Genomic DNA, 21,063 nt, shown 5'->3' with positions numbered 1-21,063 from the left:
GAGCCACCAAGCTGCTGCTGCAGGTGGATGCCACCTCCCTCTAACTTCATTACCTGCAACGAGAAGACGAAAGCGAAACGAAATCGATCAGCGATTGTTGCTGGCGATGTGGCAGCTAACACACAGCCCCAACCTTCCGGAAACACAAACCAAAACGACCTTCCAACGAATGTCTGGAAATCAAATCATTCTCGCGATCACTGTTCAAACGTACAATACTCGATCGTCACCGGGTCCGAGAGCCAACGTCATCGATCCAGGGGCGCACCGTGGTGGTGGTCACAATGCTCACCTGCAACTCAGGGAATACCACAAGCTCGAGCTTCCTTCCCCAAGAAACGGTACAGCGCGGACCCCGACCCAAAAGGCAAACGACCGGTGGCTCACCGTGGCTACGGAGAGAACGGTACGACGAAAGGCAAAGAGAGCACGACGGCAAGAGACTGGCTGGCCAACGAAACGAGGCTGATGAGCACCTCCCAATAGGCGCCCTATCTCAGTTACATCACCGTCTTGATCGCAGAGAAGGCGCGAGAACACTTTGCTACCACGGACGCTGGCTGGTTCCGCCAGCAGGTTCTTAACCACCAACACTACTCGAGAGGTCAAAGCTCCTGGTGGTTCCGCGCTCTGATTCCACCACTCACTCGCCGCCGCTCGCACGACGCTCCTCGTACTCTCGGCTCGATCGCTCGGACGGCCTTTCTCTCTTTCACCGCGATCTCGCGATCCTCGATCGCGTGCACCACCGCGCACAACCGGTGGCGCTGGCGGCGGCTGCTGGATGGCTCGGGATGAAGGCAACCTTTCACGCCACGGCGCTACCGTGATTTAGCTTCTTCAAGGCGAGTAATGAGCGAGGCGCTGCCGCTTCTGAATGTCGTGGCCATGGCCCGTTCTCACTCACCCCTTCGGATGCTCTCTTACGACGCGCAGCGGGCGCGCGCGCGCGCGCTCTACATTCACGCTCGCGATCCCCCCTTTTCTTCGTTCGGGAGGTTTATCATTATTCGTCTCCCGCGAGTCGTTGTCGGTTGAGAAGAAGTAGCTGCCACCTGCCATCACTCTTACCCCACTGGTGGTGGATGCACTATGGACGCCAAGGTGCACACTGGATTCCATCGAACGTAGAATCGAAAGGATTGGTTTCTTTGTAAACCGCTCTGATGAAGGCTTATTAAGTAAGGAATCAATGTAATCATATCAAATTGATTATGCTCTTGAAAGAAATGACCATCGCCTTTTATGATGTAAAAGTTTTATGATGTAAAAGTTTTTTATGATCAGTGTTGCATAAAGACATGTTGTCATTCATATTTTCTAATAGAATTTAATAATACTAGAAATTAAGCTTTCCAGATATTCTTTAGTAATCAGTTGAATTAATTTCAAATTCAATTTAATTTCGAAGCATGTTATTAATGAAAGTGCTACAACATAGCTCTAGATGCAAATACTTCAGACGAACGCTGAATTCTGTGACAGGAAATTAGTTTCAAAAATAGGTTTAATTGATTAAACTGTGTTTGATAAGATCAATATATAACTTGCCCTTTAATTAATTGTTAACAAATGCTAGAAACATTTATTTGTTATCAAAAACAAAAACTTGACAATTTGCTAACGCATAATAAATTCCATTAAATAATAAATGATAATAAATTCCATTGGGATATTGGATTACATTCTACATTTATGCATTAAAAAATCAAGAATTTTACGAACTATTTTCAGTAAAAAAGACTTCCGATCGCTAATGAATCTTATGTTTTTCAACAGACTACAATCATCATAATTTAGGTTTGCAAGAACCATCCATAGCCAGCCCATAGTGTACGACTGCGTTTAGCTGTGACTGCGGCATCTTCTCTCGCTATCTCTCCTCTCGGTGTACCACCTTTCTCTCGATTCCATTCACCACCGAGATCCGCGCACCGCATCCCTCCCCAGAATCAACGTGTACCACGCTGACGCCGCTCCAACGTGACCACAACGTACGGTGGCATTATGATTGTTGTGTACTTAATCGACATGATACGGTTATTCGTTCTTTGGCTTCAGCTTTTCCGTCTTTTTCTCCTCAGTGGCCTGGCCATCGGCAGTGGCCGTTCCGCTACGTCAAACATCATGTCGTCGTGTGAAGTCAGTGTATTACCTTCGGCCGGGGGACACAACGGAACAGCACACAGCACAAAGGATGAAGAGAAGAGAAGGCACCGCGGAAACAGGTTGACCATCGCGCGACCAAGTGATCGCGATCATTGCGATCACTTCTTGTGCATTATTACATTTTTGTTTCATGTTTTGGGTTGTCTTTTCGACTTACTGTAATATTACATTCCTTTTTTGATTAATCTGCATCGATCAATTCAGCAAGCGATACTGACGCTTTTCCTCTTTTCTCGAAAAGTTCGTTCCTCAATCCGTTATGCACCGCTCGATCGACGGTGGCCAACGAAGGCACGGGAACACTAATTTTCACGACACAACGGTGCATATTCCCTGGCAAACCTGATCGGGATGAGCGATTAGAGCCTTTAAATAAAAAAAAACAAAGAAAAGTCCCTGCAATTCATGGGAACCCCTCAGTGGCTTACGGTGGTCAACCAATGTTGGGTCCACCACGACGTGGCCACCTTGCCACATGTTGTTCTCGCATAGTGCACCCGCGAGGCGCACTCTCTCTCTCTCTCTCTCTCTCTCACGCACACGTGTTGCGCTCGTATTACACCGGCCATCGACCGATCCTAACATTACTACGCACCAACGGCCACAGATGGCTAGGCCCCTGCCTGCCTGCCTCCCTGCCTCTGGGGCGTCGTTTTGATAGATTTCATTGAACTTTACACACGCGCGACTGCCCATCGCTGTTCCTGCTGCTGCCGTTGCTGCCGCACCCATTGCCGTGGCTCATGGTGTTTATGGTCACCGTTACATTCTGGCCTTTTTCCTTCTCTGGCACACACTCCCTGACTCACACTCTATCTGTCTATCTTCTTAGCGCCTGCATCTCGTAGCCCTCCCCTCTTAATCAAAGGTGCTTGAAGTAGAAGCGGTACAACAGCAGTAGCGGTGACGCGCAGTTAGCGCGAGTCATCATCCAGAGCGTGGCTATAGAGCGGCCCTTCAACCGGCCGCCAGCTCGGCGGATCTCGCAGGGTGGCAACATTGGGGGAACGGGAACGAAACTGCCTACGAAGTCACTTTTTCTTCGCGATCTAGTTTTAATGTCTCTCGCTGGCGAAAGGGCTGAGGAGGAGGAGAGGAGGTGGGCCTCAGGGTGGTGGGCAATGGGCTTTCATTTCGTTCGATGAGTCTTTCACTGCGCACCGGTGTTCAGGGCCAGTGAAAGAGGATTCCGGTTGCAGGGTGAGAGGGATAGCGAAGGGTTCCAGTGTTACAGTAGGTAACCTTTCTGCCGGACACAGTTCATGGATTATCGATAGATGACGAGATTGATAAACATGATTTCATTCGTGTTCGTAAGGCGCTTCAGGCGCATCTGCTTCGCTAGTGGCAAAGTGGAAGGATTAAACACGTTGCCACTAGTTGTTTGCTTCATCATAAGCTGGGAAATAATGTATTTTGGATTACTTCTTGACTTCAAGAGACACGTTTTTTGGTGCAATCCAATGGGAATAGCTGCCGTTACTGAAATGATCAATAAAGAGGGGATTTGAAAAAATAATGTTCTGATTCATGATCGCTAGCAGTGCAGCTAGATGAGCCTGTATTATCATTTGCTTTATCTTCTGCTAATTGATGTTTATCATTGGATCAAGTCAACAACAACAACTGAGAGCTGTTAACACTAGCATGTAAATGGATCAAATCATGCCAAAGAACGTCTTCTCAGATCAGTCATGGAGTCATGGGAATCATTGGCCTTCATGTAATCTTATAAGATCACCTGCGGCTGATGAGGAATTAAGGAACGCACTGTACTACGCTGGGGCAGCGATCGGAGCTCTGAACTTTCAACAAACGGCGCCGTGGCCGCGAATGGCCGCGTGACATTCTCCGACTGATCTTGCTGTCTGCTCTCTCGATCTATCTCGATCGCTCTCCTCCTCTCTCCCTCTCTCTCTGTGTCTACCTGGCAACCTGCCCACCGGACAACAAACCAGATCAACGACTGCGGATCACGGAACCGCGGGTGGGTGGAGAGGGTCAGAGCGTGAACCGTTGTGTACCGCTGCTGCTGCTGCTGCTGCTGTGCCGTCTGCGCTCTGTAGTGACATTCACCTCGATCACCTTATTACCGGGTGTGCACAAGGGGGATGGGTTGGATATTAACAAAACGCAAAAAAAAAACAAACGAAAAATGAGATCCCACCAGGAGCGGGAAGTGAAGCGGACCAGGATTCTGCCACACCGTCGCCGTCCATTCACTTCGAAAGCCACAACCTGTTCGTAGCGCGGCGAGAGGGAGTGACATCGGACCCAGCCGCGAGTGTGGCCGCGCGCGTAATCCGTGCCAATTGGGAAAGGTCACGCGAGTTTAAAGAAAAAGAGCAGAGAAGCAGAAAAACCGAATAACCAAATCGGTAGTCCACCTCACCGGGGAATGGACACCAAATATAGCCGATCATCGGCAGCATAGCATAGGAAGTAGGAGGAGGAGGAGCGGGTGGGAGCGTGGCAGACGCTCTAAGACAGGTTGGTTGAAATGAGGCTATATTTACATTTCCTGATGTCTCTCCATCTCGGCGCTTGGCGGTCGTAGTATAAATATCAACGGAGAGAACCGGAGTTGGACCGGATTTCAGAGGCCGAAGAGTATCACGTAAAGGTGAAACGGAGGTATCCGATATCCGCCAGTTGGTTGATGAAAGGAATCTTTATGACGCTCCACGTTGTCAACGCGTAGCAGGCGAGACTCTAGCTCTGGCTACCTGATGTTTCTTTGCTGATCGATGATCGTGAATACGATGCTGTCGACTAATACATATCGTAAATGCATTCTCGATCTGGTGCAGCCTCATTGAACGATCGCAATCAATCATCTCCATCCGCGGAGTAAAGTGTAGCACTCTGGTTGCAATGATCGGACATTCTCCGCGACAATCCACCCTTCCTGCACTCCCTCCCACCCCAACGGAGTATACATTTAGCGTGACATTTACCTTTTCTTCGCCCTTGTCCCCGCGCACCCGGTCTCTCCTTTCGTCGCTCGTCTCTAGATCCTCCGGCTCGAATTCTTGTACTGGCTGGTTGGCACGCAAGCACGGAGCACCGACGACGAAGCGTTCTTCGTTTCGCGTCCGCGAGATGTGGCGGTTTCTAACGGGAAATCGTGGAATCTGGCTACGTTGCCCTCATCAGCGCCGGACTAGCAGCACGTTCTCGGTTTCCGGGCCAGGTTGGATCGAATCGGAGGCGATCAAATGGCGAGGCTTGTTGTCCAACGACGTCACGGTTAATCACACACCCGGCAGTGGAAGCCCATTTGGGGACACAGTTGGATTTTTGGGGATAACTTCAAAGATCATGCTTTACGCTGCGGCGATGATCGCCAGCGTCATCAGAACAACTTTGTTGAGGGGTCAATCACACAGAGCCACGCACAAGCACACATACGGACGGTCGCGGTCGCGCGCACGCACCTGATCGATCCTGCACGTGCCGAGCCTTCGCGGCGAAGCTCAACCGGAAGCAGGAAGAGATTTATGGAGGGGATGATCAGCGGCAAGATCGGAAGTGATCGGAAAGCACACACGCAGTCACACTCACGGAGGATGGTCCACTTCACAGGTGCATGATCCCGTGGTCACGGGTCACATCGAAAGTAAAACGGGTTTTGGTACAATCGCGGTTTCGCGGCCGCACGAGAAGTCGATCTGCTGGCAGGAAAACAAAATCGCGATCGAGGTTTCCGAGAAGATCCGTGAAGATCCCGTTCCGTGTTTGCTCTTTCTCCCCCTCCCTCTTCCCCTTTTCCTCCACCCTTTCTCGGTGTCAGCTGTCACGGACCGAAAGTTGGCTGGAAAATGATCGTTCGACTAACTTTCTCAAGTTAATCGAGCAGTTTTTTTGTGCAAAGAAGAATCGAGCAGTTTCCGAGGAACCCGTGTGACAGAAATCGCTCACCGCCACTCAAATTGCCCTGTTAAGAGACTAACAGGGCGCTAACAGGGCGCTAACAGGGTAGAAATCTTGCTGCTGTTTACAGGGCTTTTGCGCATGTATTGGTGCCATTTTCGACGCATTTTTGCGATGGTGTGTGTGCCATCCTACCGTACCCCTGTGCCCAGTAGCCCCGCCCCCTAAGATATTTCGGATCAATATGAAGCACGCAAAAGCATAATTTCATTTTCACCAATTTTATTTCCACCTTTGAATCGGACACTCTGCCTCGCAAAACACATCACAAAACACAACACTTCGCACAACACTCCTCTGCTTCGCTGCCTGTCCGACGCTGATTGATGCCAGGATGCTGCCGAAAAAAGACAACATGATTGATCATGATCAGATTTGATCAACAAAATATTTTTCAATTTCTTACCATTTTCCGTTGTCGCACATGCCCACAAACAATGTCCACGGGTTTAAATGCTCCGTAGCACAAACGAATGATACAAATTCACAGCAAAACTAGCTTTTTTCTTCAAAATTTTCGGATGCACGAGCGCAGCACATCCTGCCTCTTGCGCGTCGTTTTCAACTGACGCCATATTGGATCCAGGCCTTAGCAGAAATTTTCACCTTCCTCTTTCGTTCGCCGTGCCCTTACACAAACACACGTGCACGGGGCCGTATCCGAACACGCAGTACTCGTGAGCGATCGAGTGAATGGCGAGACAGCATCAAAATAAACCGTAGGAGTGAAAGAGATAGCATGTACTCGAAAGAAAAAAATCGACTGCTTGAAAAAAAGTCTGTCAACGGGGTATGCAGTATGGGGCACTATGGGAGTTTAGTGGAAAAGTAGTATTTAATTAATTTAATAAAATAAAAATAAGAAGCACAATTTCTGCATTTTACGTAAAATATCTGAGAAAAAGGATTCCAAAACCCCAATTCTTCCCCCGCAGAGAAAAATATTCAATTTAATGTGTTTGCCATTGAACGACAAGTTTAAGGGTTAAGACGCATGGCCACGATAGAAATATTCAAAAACAGGATGAAATAAAGTTGTTAGCGTGGCCGAGCAGGTGAATGAAATCTTTCTTTACGATCATAGCTGTTCTTATCCAGCGTGGTTGCAAATACCCTGTAAAGAATTGTCTACATGCGCCGTTCGTTGCCATTGCTATTAACGTTAATCGACCGAGAGCACAACTGTCCTTTTCCATTTCACCCTTGTCTAAATAGGAAGTATGCAAAATCGAATTTATTTTAAAAGGCTTAAAAATTAGTCTTGCTCTCCCGGTTGGGTAAAAAAGGATAAAGCAAAGATCACACACAGCACGGCAATGCAAGATACTTGGCCGCAGTTTGCTTTACATCATCAAATATTTACATTATTTACATTATCATCAATTATAAACATCCAGCACAGAATGTAACTTAGAAAACACAATAAAATACGCTTTTCCATAACTTAGTTGCATCCTCAGATCCATATCCTTAACGCGGTGTGCTCAACAGCTGGCTGGAGATGGGGTATTCTTACGGTGCCTCATCACATCTGCAGTTTATCATTGGCATGAAAACCATATGCTGGATGTCTTCGGCACAAGCGGAATGTGACTTGTTAAAAAATATTTTGCTGCGTTTGAAACTTTGCGTGGGGTCTCTAATAAGTTCAATAAACAAACTCGATTGCCAACCCCTAAACATATCCTTAGCTATACGTAATAATGGTTGTCGTCAGCTATTTTATGTAAACGTGTAGGTGCAACGGTCCTCGTCGTTTATCTCAGATGAGAATGTATGTTTTAAATTATATTTCAGATTCGAAATAATGAAAACTTATGTTTTATTTATGCTTCACACTTTATTTGCAATTTTTACCCACTCTTGAGGAATGGCGACTTAGCAGCTCGGAACGTCCTGTTATGCGATGAAAATGTAGTAAAGATTTGAGATTTTGGATTGGCCCGAACTACAGTATTGGTCGATAAAATAGCAGCGCTGACGAACTGAACGATTTCAAATGGAGAAAAAATATTTTTAAAATCTGTTTCTGGGTCAGATTTTATAGGATTTCCATAAAATTACTCATATCTGCCTCTGGTAGTTCTTAGGATTAAACAGGGTGTTTGCTGTCCTTGATAATCTTTGGACATCTTTATTATGTTATTGAATTTCATGTTTTGGGGTGAATTGATTGATATTTCAGACCAAACAGCGCTTACCATAGCCCACACTTTCTTCAAAATGTTCAGTATTGCATTCTTAATGACAGCGATAAAAAAATCGACCGATTTAGGACGAGGTCGGACATAAACCATTCGATTTTCCTGCCGTTAAATTTTGCCTTTGAACAGTTACTGGTGGTTTGGGGTCATTATTTACATTTAAAAAATCCATTTTTGGGCATTTTGTATACAACTCTTGAGAACATACACGTTTTACATGCTATCGATGTAGTTTGATACATCTATGGCCTCTGCGATACGATGAATCGCTGCAGTGTAAGAAACAACTCCAAATCGCATTTTAGCGAAATCAATTTTCTCCGAGATAACGTCGGTTTTTTTGTCCGTTCTTGTGTGCAGAGATCATCTTAATGACCTTCGCTTTTGTTTAAAGTAATACAGTTCGACATTGCTTCTATCTGGATCTGGATCTTCTTTTTAATGGATCAAAATACCAAGGGTATGACCACAATGTAAACGTTCGGGAAGCATCTGTAATTTCATCTATAATTTTTTTCTTGATGTTCTAGTGAACTTATTAACTTAATTACAACGTTTTCTAAGTATTAATGTGCTGTTTAAGAGATTAAGTACAGCTTTCTCTCCTCAAAAAATAATCTGTAGTTCGTTCTTCGTCATTCGGGCTGCCTATCCATCAGTATGAGCGATGTTTTTGTCGCTTTTCAAGACATTCTGAATCGTATTTCCACTTTAGAACATGGGATACATTCTTAACAAATCATCATGCAATCAAATGCACTTTGTGGTCGTTTTGCTTAGGTTGGTTATCACACATTTGAGGCCATACCATCTTGATACCAACAATCCTTCAAATAATCCAACTCATTCAAAATTAAACATGTGTTCGCTCTTCCAAACTACTATAAAAACACGCAAATCTCTTGCATATTACACCATTATTACGCTGGTTTATTTAAAAGCTCATATTACTTTAAAAACAACTTCGTTTATGAGCGCTGCTATTTTATCGACCAACCTGAACTAGGTGGCATGAGCAATTTATGGTTATATTTCGAAGCCAAAGCGATACGTGATCGAAAATAAAGCCAAAACGTCTTCTCCAGATTCCAATACTCCTAAAACATGCTTTAAATTTGGATTAAAAACAAATTTGAGCGAGTACAGGGCGTAAGTTTGCGTAACGTACTAGCGCTGCTATTTTATCGACCAATACTTTATTACTAATCGATCGCGTCTATTCACACGTTGGTCGCTGATATCAGCACGGCCGGTTGATCACCGATCGAGCTTGAAGGAAAGTCAATAACAAAGTCACGATAGCAGGAATTGGTGTATCTTTCCATCTTTCATTGCGCTGATGCGCTTACTTGTCGTGTCTGATGACGACCGACATGGATCAAAGTCAAAGGGTAATATCGCAAGCACACATAATGGACCCAATAGTCAAAAATATGGATTGTATTGGAGTGTAATGGATTATGAGGATCCGGATCCCCCTGACGTGAGCATGTAGCCCTTCCTGAGCTGATCCTCATCCAGAACGCAGAAAGCCGATCCTCGGGATCCCTCCCGGCTTGATCTACCTGGACCGGCATGTACTTCGGATCGCCTTCGACATTCATTTCCACCGTAAAATCCGAACCGATCCGAACTCGAACCCGAACCAGCACCAGTTCTCTCGGTTCCAAGTTGCCCGAGATGAGCATCATGTTCGTTATGCTGCGAGAGAGCATAGAGAGCATAGAGAGCATCCAGCACGCGAGAGAATCGTCGGGGTTTTGGCCAATCGTTGTCGTCGGTTTGTTGCGAGCGCGAGAGAAGTTTGCTCCGGTAGGTTGTGTTGTTGGTGGAGGTGGCAGCATCAACCCGTTGCGCATGTTCTCAGCTACTCAGTGTGGGACAGTTGTGGCGTGGCTCGTCGGATTTTCTTGGTAACGTTGGACCGGAACGCATGCACTGGCTCTCGTGGAACGGCGAACTACAACCAGGCGAGTGAAGTGTGATTAAGCTGCTGCGTAGCGGTTGCCTTCGTAGGGACCGTTGTTGGCTGTCGATTGGGTTTTTTGGTAAGTTTTCCCAAAGCTGGTGTGTTGATCAAGAGACACGAGGGGCGAGGAAACTTCTCATCGGATAGTTGTCGCCGTCGTCGTCGTTGTTGTTGAAAAGCACATCCTCTTTGCTTGCATTCATCCATCGACCGAGCAAGAGGAGCGTGCGTTCGTGTTTCCGTTGGTTCGAACGAGATTCCGCGGTTAATGTGTTCCACAAACAGCTAAAGGTTGAATTTTTAAAAGTTTGAACTCCTTTTATAACGTGTAAGTGCTGGAGTTCAACATTACCGGGCAGGACCTCGTGAGTCCTCGCTAGTCGTAAATCTCCTAGTGATTTGTGCTGATTTCCTAAATATGTTATCGTCACATAGTTTAGATACGACATGTTTAAATATTATAGATATTCTAGTGTGCAAGTTGGCAAAAAACACAGTTCTGTGATGTGATTTGATGAAGAGAATTGATCTCATTTTTACCGGCATTCCTGTGATCTGATCTGCTGCTGTGATCTGCTTGTTGTGTTCAGCAGCCACCCGAGGCATGCCGGTCATCCGCGTGTTCGAGTGTATGTTTGCTTCCCATCAACATTCCTTGGTGTATCAGAAATTACACTACAAGCACACTAAATTCAACGATGACTACAGCTTACTGGAGGAAAATCATGATTCTGCAGCCAATAACGTAGTGTTTGATTTGGTGCATGGAAAAGCTATCCGTCTCAATTTTCGAATTACTTTCCATACTTTGCAAGTGCATTATTTACTCATTATCGTGCAGGTTGGAAACGAAGCGAAATTCACTGCCACCGGCACGTGATCGTGATCGAACAACCACCAGCCCGGTGTCACAATTGTACATGCCCCTCGATCGTACGTACCGTAGAGAGAGAGAGAGAGAGAGAGAGAGAGACGGGGGGTGAGGACCAGGTGTAAATGGTTCGCTAATGTTTGGAAATGGTAGGTTCCCCCCAGGCGTCAGCGTCAGCAAATTGCCGGCTTTTAGATTTCACCCAACGCCGGACGGCGCAGAGGCTTTTGAGTGGAGCGTCAGGGCAGCGCTAGTGAATGGGAAAAGTGAAACATTAATCCGCAAACGCGAGAGATGCGTCCGTGATCGATACCCCTGCACTCCCTTCGCGATACATCACGGCAACCGGCAATCGGTTTGGTTTGGAAAACTCGTCCACAACGTTCGGTGTCGGTGGTGCCCGGGAGTGGTAATGGAAGCGCACAGCCTCGCACTCAATTGTGCCCAAGGTGGCCCGGAAAAGTGGTTTGGAAAAGTGGATGTAAAGTAGATGACTCGTGGCCCGGCTGCAGACGCAGCGAGTGAGTATGCCGCATGTCGAACTCAAATCGATTGACGTAAATATTGGCAATATTGGCCATTTACCGGTACCCCTTACACCCCGCGCGGTCCATTCGATCAGAGAGCTGACCTTCCTTTTTACGGCGAGTGTTTTGTATTAATGTCTTTCTCATTTTTTTTTACTTTGCCGCATTCTGTTTTCCACAATTTAGTTTAATTGACGTGCTTCGTGTGTGTGCATAAGGTGTAAGTGAAAAACCAAAAAAATAAAAATAACAAAAGAAGGGAAACGCCTCGGAAGTGAATACCATTAGCCATCGCCCAGAGCCTAATAGAGTGGAAGTGCACCAGGAAGTGTTTGGACCGCGTTCGAACCGCGAAGAAGTGACCGCAAAGTGTCCGCGAAGACGACGATTCCGAGCAGCATAGCGAGCTGGTTCATTGAGGCACGCGTGCCCTGCTGGCTTTAATGTGTTGAAAAAGGTAAGGGTACGATGCCATCGCAACGCATCATATCACGCTGGCCAGATTGATCACACATTTCCCAGGGCTTAAAGTGGGACTGCTTGCTGGCTAATGCCATTTTCGACCGAAAATCTTTTTCGACTTCCTTTTTGGGGTGCTGTGCGATTCCATTTTCTCTCGAGGGTTTTCCCAGTAGATCGATGCAGACCTATCTCAGTACCTGCCTGGCTGACTGCCTGCGTGTCTGCCTGCCAACCATGTGTCGCTGCTGTTGTGCTTGTCATGCTGTTTCCCCTGGCTCTTATCCCGGCCACGCCGGTCCTGGGGTTTACTTTTGTTTTCGTTTCGTTATTTATGATCCTCCCGAGGATCACTGCATCTTACCGGTTGATGCACGCTCGCCTGGATCATGAGAGAATTTCCGAAACTGGCCGTCGCCTGTCCTAGAATTGCCAAGGGGTGATTGGGACATACCTGAGCTTCTATTTTGGACGTTGGGATTCCATAATTACTTGCGGCCCCTTCGCTTGTGGGCTGCGTTAGATCGGAATGTGGCTTAAATTTCGTCCACTGCTGGCAGGAGGGACCACGAGGTATTACAATCTCCGAGAGTCTCTAAGATACCGCTTTGGGCAAATTTTATCAATTTGGATAATCCAACTGCTGGCCCATTGCTTGCTCGGTTTCTCCTCGACACGTGCCTCGTGTATTGTTTTCGTTGTCGTCCAAACACCGATTTACCGAAAGGGTTGTCAGGGGTGGACAATCACCGCACATTGTAGTGCCGGGCCGACCTTCCCTAGTTTCTTTGTAAGGATTCGCTTAACTCACTCCCGGCCACCAAACAATAACTGGCCGTAAGCTGCATACCGTATGTGCTGCTGTCACGTTTGGAATCAGGGTCCCCCTCTCGTCAACCCGATTCGATGTGCGATTGGCCTCACGCAACGACCAACCCCAATTCCCTTCCCTCGACTCGCTCACCTGTGTCTCGAGTGTGTACCTGGTAAAAAAAGGGGGATTCCGGCCCGAGTACGTCAGTCAAGAGAACCCTGGTACCGGTCCGCGCGTGTTTTGTACGGGATTTTCCGTGGCATTTCCATCGCGCGTTTCCACGGTGATAGCTGGTGCACCCCTGGTCTAACAAATGGCGCCCTCTAAGGGTGCGCACTACGTGAAGCATCGAAAACGCTGCGACAACGACATGATCCAGCGCAATCGGGGCCCAGGAGGAACCACCCAGAAAAGCAGAAGCGCACTGCACGCGGGGAGGAAAAAAACAAAAGGGAATAACATTATGTTTCGCAGGTTATCCGCTTATGAGCGACCGTTTAGGAGCGATCGATTCGATGCATACATCTACGTCGGTTGGCTACGGTTTGCGGCGTTGGACGATCGAATCGCATGCGAGCACATGACGCAGCACAATCAAATGCATTTCGGTTGCGTTTGCAATGACCTGGTAGCAGCACCATGAGGGAAGCAAACATATGCGTGAGCCACTCAAGGATGCACTCCATTCATTCGTCGATTCCTCGGTGGTGGTCTCGGTCTTGGCTGTTGCCTCTGCTGCTGCTGCTGCTGCTGTTGGTGGTCTTCCGATCCCCTGATTTGCATGGAAGAAGGAAATGCCGCCGTATCGAAGGGGCAGAGAGACGTTTACTGCATCCAGAGCACTGCATCATCGTTTGCTTGGGTCTTTCTTCTTGAGATGCAGCAGCAGCAGCAGCAGCAGCAGATGTGGCCGGAAGGATGGATTGCAGTTTTGTGCTGCGGCTCATTTGCGTCCGTTTTGCGATGTGAAAGTGCAATCCTCGCTCCGGTTGTACGCGCTCTGGGTATGTAATTTAAATCCTTAACATAAATCGAAGGCGCAGGAGGAGATGGAGGAGGAGAAGGATGAGCGTCGATGCCAAGGATCAAGCCGGGAAGTTGCTGAACCCCCAGTGCCAGGGAAAATGTGCCAACCAAATGGTGTGGCCACACTTTCACATCTGTGGCTCCGAAGGCCCTTTGCTCGCACATCGTTCTGGCACTGCATTTTTGCACGGCCCTGACACACACATAATTAGCATTTGAAAAGTTCCACGAGACAGAACCACAAAGAGAGAGAGCGAGATGATGCCGACAATGGCAATAATAAGGGGTTTTCGTTTCGGGGATGGTTGTTCGCGGATTCGCGGGATCCTGCTTCACTCCACCATCGAGCGACCACAAAGAAGCTGGCAGCAATTAGCTTGGCTCATCCCACCGCGAGGATGCACCGGTCCGGATGTGGCTAACAATTGCGATCGGAGTTCGGCCAACATCAAACGTGTATCGCCGTGGCTTTTCCTTGTCTGGGAACTGGTGAGAAGGTTTCTAAAAAATCCTGAATAACTTGAGAATGCTAACGACCGGGAATAGATGATAATTTCATGAAAACAACATCAATTCCTGGCGCTTCGTTATTACCGGCGATAAACGATTGATAAACTCGTCAGCAATTTAAACAAACCCGGTGTCCGGTGATGAGGGGGACCAGGTTTAATGGCTTCGAGCTGCCGACGCCTGACGACCAGTTTAATGATGTTGTGACCACGGTGCCGCATGTGAGAGTGTGAAATCTGTGCGCAATGGAACACGTTTTCCCGAAGAAAAGTGAAAACTATACACTCCATCATCATCATCATCATCATTGGCGTCGTGCATGTCAACCCAACCCAGGTGGCCAGTGCGATGGGTTTGAAAAACATAAATCCCCCGTGCCGATTCCATCTGTCTGTCTGTCCGTCCGTCCGGTTTTTGTGACCAAGCGAGCACGCCGTCACGTGTGGCGTGTGGAAATCAAATGGCGGTCCGGAGCGACACCGAAAGGTCGTTCATCGGTCAGCCTGTTGGCACCACCGTTCGGAATCCTGTTTTGCGTAAGCGATACCGTCCGTGGAACGAGAGAGTCTCCGGAATCGAAACAAAAAAACGAGTTTGACAAAATGCCAAATTCGATGGACGCCTCACCGGAACATGAAGTTGAAGTGGGGTGTTTTTGCTTCGCACAACTCAGCAAACGGATCGATAAGAAAGTTGTTGTCGATTCGATCGCGCATTAACCGTTTTGGGTTGAATGGGCGAATGAACGAAGAGAATGGAACAAATAAAGGCGTCCACCGGCCACTAGGAATCGCGTATCGCGCCAGTATCTGCATCTTAGATCCGATCTACAATCGCTTGTTTGGTTTCATCAATAGAACGTTGCTCACGGATTGCGGTTTTTTTTGCGGGCATTTTCTCTCGAGCGATATTCGTTTCCTAGTCCCCGTTTGTAACCCCGAAACCGGATGGCCTTGGTGTGGAAGAAAATAAAGTTGATCTGACCGAAAACCCTTGGGACTTAAGAGACGTGATGAAGAGAAGAGGACCGCGATCGTCGCTCGCCGGCACGCTCATTCCGGGAAGGTGGTAACGGTCGTCCGAATTGAGGAGAGAAAGTTGTTTTCCTTTCTCGCCTGCCTCACGAAATTGGCGCAAGGACATCTACTCTCGATGGGGGCGCGATGCAATCCGGATTCCGGGGGTCCATTTCCTAGTTGCTTGGGTATTTTTTGGCCCAGCAACATTGTAGCGACTGTGATGCATTTTGAGATGCCACGAGAAAGAGGATTATATCAAAAGAGTTTCTTAATTAGTTGCCACTAATTGAAGTTGTTTTAAAGGTTTTAAGCTTATCGCTTCGCTTAATCATCTGGAATGTTTCTAGAAAAGAGGAAAAAAGGAAAAAAGAGACGCGAGAGCGCATGACGCCACACCACCACTTTTGGTGTTTTCGTGGGGCTTTTCTTCGCTGCTCTTCTCATAATCATTCGTCGACCGTGACAGGACTCGAACCTGCAATCTTCGGATCCGAAGTCCGACGCCTTCTCCATTAGGCCACACGGTCGCTGTTGAGAGCACGCTTCAAGTATCACTCCGGATTCCGGTTCTAATTATGCGACACTCACGCCCGAGCGAGACCTTCTGACCGTCCGCCGTCCGCTGGACATCAAGACGATCGTCGACATCCATCGAGATGGTGATAACCGCACCAGCAAACACACCCTGGACGTCAAAAGCGAACCGTAGAGCAGCGAGATCTGCGTCTCTGTTTGGAGAAGAAATTATGCCGATCCCGGAGCCCGGAGACTGCTGGCGTAGCAAAACGTTACCCCCGCACACACATGGCATGGCCACACTCGAGAGTCTGAGAGGGGGACACTTGGGTAGTCTTCACTCTTTTTACCCGTCGTCTACCCCGCCTGCAGCGTCGTGGCGTTTCTGTGTTCTTGACGCCAGAGACGCCTTCTTGAGGCGAACCCGGGGAGCCACCGAAAAGTCTCGAGATGATGGTCTGGTCCCTAGGGCTCTAGGCGTTGTTTACCCCGTTTTGCCGTTCCGTGCGCCAGCGTTCCTCGTCGGTGAAGTGGTTGTGGGCACTCGATGTACCCGACACGATGAGCGCTGCTGCTTCATCAGGCGTGTCTGGTGTCTGGCGGGCACCTGCAGCCTCGTTCGAGGATGTAGAGGCGGGCAGAGTGGAAAGAAAGGCTTGCAGTAGCTTCTGCTCTTACTGTTACCGTGGTGTACGTGTGTGGTGTTGGATAAGAGATGTGGTTTAGAAATGGCTCTGCACAAGGAGACAAAGAAGAGCTTCCAACTCGAACGATGAAGTTATGAAGTTGGGCAGAGAGTGTGTTTGGTGTGTGTTTCTTTTTGTGAGTGTTGCTAGCGGTATCACTACTCAAGTTAAAGGCTTCTGAGCCTCCAGTTTCACTCAACGTAAGCTCATCAATCGTTGGTTTGAGGTAAGGTAGCCACTTTTGGCCGAAATCTGGACTCTGGAAGAGCTTTGCTCTCGAGCTGTTCCCGTTTGTTTTCGATTGCACAACACAATTTAACTCGCTCTAGTGTGAGTGTATCGCGGTCAAGGAAATCGGACGATAGAACCTCCACAAACCCCCAAAAAACAAGCCACGTGAGGGTGTCAACAACCGCGCATCGGTGTTGGAGCGATCTTTATGCATCAGCCATACGACACCACCAGCAGCAGCAGCACCAGTTAGAATGCGTGTTCGGACGTGGTTTAGAATTACCTCGTGATGTGCTGCACACCACTCCCTACTCTTTGCTCGCCCCCCTTTCTGTCTCGGTGCAGTTAGTCGCTGTTCAATATTCAATTACCGATCGTCGTCGTCACTCATCCGACCGACAGAGTGATCGCTCACTCGGCGCTCTCGTCATCGAAGATCTAATCGCCCCACGTCGTCGTCGTCGGCCATTGTTGTCTCCTTGCTTACGGGCTGGCCGATGATGAGTGTCCACGGAGCAAACGGATTCAATGGAACACGCGTCCCGCTGTCCACGTGATATGACTGTACAAACAGCGTGCTCACGGTGCTCCTATCTCGTCCTGTAATCACCGACAGAGACACCACATGTGATCCAACAGGCTTTTTCCCCTCTATGCCTTCCCAAAAAGTCCAACAGTATCCAATGAGCTAATGGGATAGCCAGAGGGGCATTCCGGGCGATCGTCTGATCCGGCGGTCCGCGGTTTGTTGACATCGTCGCCGTCGTTTGAAAGATCGCTCTCACTCTCCACTTCTCTCTTCGTTTCGTTCATGGTTCTACGTTCAAAACCTCGGCCGACACGCATGTCATGGACCTCCGCCTGCAGGATTCTGGATCGCGCTTGCTTTGGACGCCGTTCGCTCGCGGGTTCGGGATTTTTGTTTGCCGAGATGTGCATCTAATGGTCTACGTCAGAACACTGGCATCTTATGCGCTGCGTTCCTCAACGTTCAAGCCAGTTTTGTGTTTGGTGCGCCAGTCATGGATTCGAGAGTTATTTTTGGGACAGGATGTTCCTTCTGATTTCTCGTAACGTTAGAGAACATGAGGAAGAACAAAAAGTCTAAGAACAGACCAAGAGCTTCACAGGTTCCGGGTACTGGTGAGGGATTTTTTTCCACGAATTTGCAATCCCGACAGTCATTGAACTGTGTGATGGTGTCGAGAGCAGGAAATGGTTCATAAATTCCACCAGCACGAAAACCACAACCTAGAACCTATTCCCTATTCCTATCTTCTCTTTATTCTAGCGACCTGCTGGTGGTACATGAGAGCTGATTAAAACTAATATCTTCTAGCAGCAGCATCAGCAGCACCAGCATCGCCAGTATTCTCGTTCGTTTGAAACGAAAGCGAGTAAGAACGACCCCAACGCTAAGGATTTCAACGCTATTTCCGGCTAGTCTGTCTGACTAGCGTTCGGTGGGTTGGGATCATCAAAAACTGCGCTCGACTCACACCAACTCGAGAGAACACACAGAGAAGACTCTGTTGCCCAGCATCAGGCCATTTATTTTCCACTTCCGGGCTTTAAGTGGAGGGCCCTCCTGTGCTGCTGCTGCCGCGAATCCTGTTCCCTCCATATCTCGCCTTTCAGATTTGGCGGTTGAAAGGGTGAAGCGCAGCGCAGAATGGCCGCACTTGGTGTGTACGGGCACCGAGCGGAAGCTGAGGATCTCACTGACAACGTAGCGACGGCGAGCAATTATTAACGGTCAGTTTATGGGATTGAGAGTTTGGGACCCGCACAAGTGTGAATACATCATTATGATCCCACTGGATCATTACTGGACCGGACTAGACCTTCGGGAGTAACGGCTGCTACTGCCGCTGCACTTGCGCGGGCGCTTTCACTTGCCGCAACCACTTCTGGTCACAAGAATGGGCAACCACGATCATTGTCCGACGTCCAATTCCAATCCAGCTTGCTGCTGCTGCCGGTGTTGAGCGGTGGCCGGCCAAGCGTGGTGCTCCGCCGAAGGGGCCGAACCGAGCGACTTAATTAACGTTTAATCTGGATGATTTAACGAGTTTTCGATCGACTGGGAATCGAAACATCGAGCCCCCCCCCCCTCTATTGCCCTCGTTCTGTTCGGGACTTTCCAATCCGATCCGATCCGACCGATCCCAGCAGCACTTTCCACGCTTCCAGATATTCTTGGATTCTTGCGCTTTTGTCCCGGCGTCCGTAAGAATCCATTCTCGCTGTTTCCTTTCTGGTTCTCTCCGCCTCTCCTTGTGCTGCTGGTGCGCGCTGGTAATCTCATCCTGCTCAAGGTTTCTGGCTTCCTTTCCTCTCTCCACAGCTTGGCCGAAAGCCGGTTTCTCATCGCGTTTATGCCGCATCTTCCCTTGCTTCTGTCGCTCGCTGTGTGTGCGCTCTGTGTCTGCTTTCGATTCCACTTTTCTTTGATTTTTTTTGTGTGTTCCTTCTCTCCCTTTAATTTGTATTTTGTTTTGCTTGCCCTTCTTCTTCTTCTTCTTCTTCTGCTGCTGCTTCTCTTTCCTCGACGGACGGGCCCTTTTGTACCGCGATCTCCGTGCGTTCACCGTCGGACTGAAGGGGGAGGTTGATTATGAGTTACGACCTTGGGAATCATTATCGCACCGTAGCCCGAAATCCGGGCATGCATGCATGCACACAGGTGTTTTCCACCGAGGTACCGAGGGAGAATCGAGTCTCGCGCTCGGTTTGTTCTCGGTGGCGCTGGAGCTTCCTTTGTCATTATTTCCCCCTTCACGATCGTCATCGTCAGTGAGGCCACGCGTGTAATGCGCGGCGAGAAGCGTGATTCATGTGCTGCGATCGGTGGCCGGCCTGATTCCATTTCGATTATCCCGTCCCGTGTGTTGTGGTTCTTCGCTGAGAAAATGGGAAAAAAAGCCTCACCTCAGACTCCATTCATTCGGTTATCTTGTTTCGGTTGGATGATCGTGGCTCTGAGCGCATATCCATTTTCCAGCAGCGACGTACGTTGTGGGATTGAGGATTGAGAGCGAACAAACTCTTTGGAGTGGCCACCCCCGAGGGGCGTCCGCGAGACCTTTGTCCTGGCATCGCAATCGTGCATCTCCTCCGAAAACGTGGCACGGGTGCCTCGAGGCACTGAGCCGAGCTGTTGGAATGTGGCCAACCGATTTCATCACTATCCGGTATTTACCGGACCGATCACGTCATCGTCATCCTCGCCCGGTGCCCGGTGTTGCTGACGTCGATGCCGTTTAAAAAAAAAAATGACCAAAAATGCCATCCTGTGAGTCATTTGCTGGCCGGTTCTGCGAATGACCGGCTGCGTGGAGCAACCGAACACTCACTCTCTCTCTCTCTTCCCCAATTATGCTGCGCAACATCATGCGCCGTGGTGACGAATCTTGAGGCCCGGAGTCCGCCTGCCTCCGGCTATCGCTGGCTATCGCTGAAAAAGGGGGTTTCTGCTTTCGCGTCTTTCCAGCGACCGCGGTCGACCTTGACTGCTCACACCACTGCGGAGAGAGAGCACGCGGAAGTACGCCGTACATTCGTCAGATCTTGGTTTCAGTTTTCGCGCGATTCCGTTTGCGGTTCTGCGGCGAAGCTGAAGCTTCGCCAGCTTGTCTCTTATCGTGTGCCCTGTTCACGGGCCTGCCTAAGCTTCAGAGCACGCGAACAACAGATTGTGTTTGTTTGTCCTTGCTTGGCTTGACCGCTTCTACACGTCTTCACCGCCTTCCGCAGCAAATCAGAGCCAAAGCCCATCGGGTGAAGATGCGGATGGCTTGTTGGGTTGCTTTCCGTTTACGCGATCCGCGGGGCACCATGTTTTCAGACCGGTTTTCACGCAAGCGCACACGATCGTCCGGCCTCCCGCGAGCCTACCGTCCGCTCCGGACAGTTCGGTGGCAAAACGCGGCTCGGCTGTTGGGCCAGCTCGACCGGTACCAACCTGTTACAACCCGTGTTCGCGATCGGCCTAGGATCACCGTTTTTCTTAAGACAAAGTTCGCTACCGGATGATGGCTGGCTCGGTACCGATGACTATGATGATGCTGATGATGCGCTTGGCTGCCCCAAAGGGACGCAGCCAGCAAGCTTATCTAGTCTCTCTCTC

At 48.9% G+C, this 21,063-nt stretch overlaps 2 protein-coding genes and 1 non-coding gene across 5 annotated transcripts in view; 1 reads left to right on the top strand and 2 right to left on the bottom strand.

Moving 5' to 3' along the window:
• The window catches only part of LOC126569975 (nuclear hormone receptor HR78), a 9,667-nt gene extending 3,750 nt beyond the window's left edge, over window positions 1-5,917 (bottom strand). The window contains exons 1-2 of one of the 2 annotated variants that reach the window (XM_050227406.1): window positions 5,127-5,917; window positions 1-53 (exon numbers count right to left, since the gene is read on the bottom strand). The exon at window positions 1-53 is cut by the window's left edge and continues 317 nt beyond it. In XM_050227406.1, coding sequence (XP_050083363.1) covers window positions 1-50 — 50 coding nt within the window. In that variant the 5' untranslated portion in view covers window positions 51-53; window positions 5,127-5,917. Of the gene's footprint in view, window positions 54-2,764; window positions 2,892-5,126 lie in introns of those variants that run through there. The other variant, XM_050227407.1, reaches the window with a different exon arrangement.
• Window positions 5,918-10,224: 4,307 nt separating this feature from the next.
• The window catches only part of LOC126569598 (serine-rich adhesin for platelets-like), a 68,449-nt gene continuing 57,610 nt past the window's right edge, over window positions 10,225-21,063 (top strand). Inside the window, exons 1-2 of one of the 2 annotated variants that reach the window (XM_050226802.1) lie at window positions 10,225-10,354; window positions 11,860-12,130. The gene's annotated coding sequence lies outside the window, so the exon portion shown is untranslated. Of the gene's footprint in view, window positions 10,355-11,859; window positions 12,131-16,902; window positions 16,930-21,063 lie in introns of those variants that run through there. The other variant, XM_050226803.1, reaches the window with a different exon arrangement.
• Window positions 15,956-16,028, bottom strand: Trnar-ucg (transfer RNA arginine (anticodon UCG)). Its single transcript has one exon. It is a non-coding gene; the product is annotated as a tRNA-Arg (tRNA).

Source organism: Anopheles aquasalis, chromosome 2 (assembly GCF_943734665.1).
Source record: "Anopheles aquasalis chromosome 2, idAnoAquaMG_Q_19, whole genome shotgun sequence".
Taxonomy (NCBI): domain Eukaryota; kingdom Metazoa; phylum Arthropoda; class Insecta; order Diptera; family Culicidae; genus Anopheles; species Anopheles aquasalis.
The sequence above is the reverse complement of the archived record's forward strand: the minus strand, read 5'-3'. Positions and strand labels throughout refer to the sequence as shown.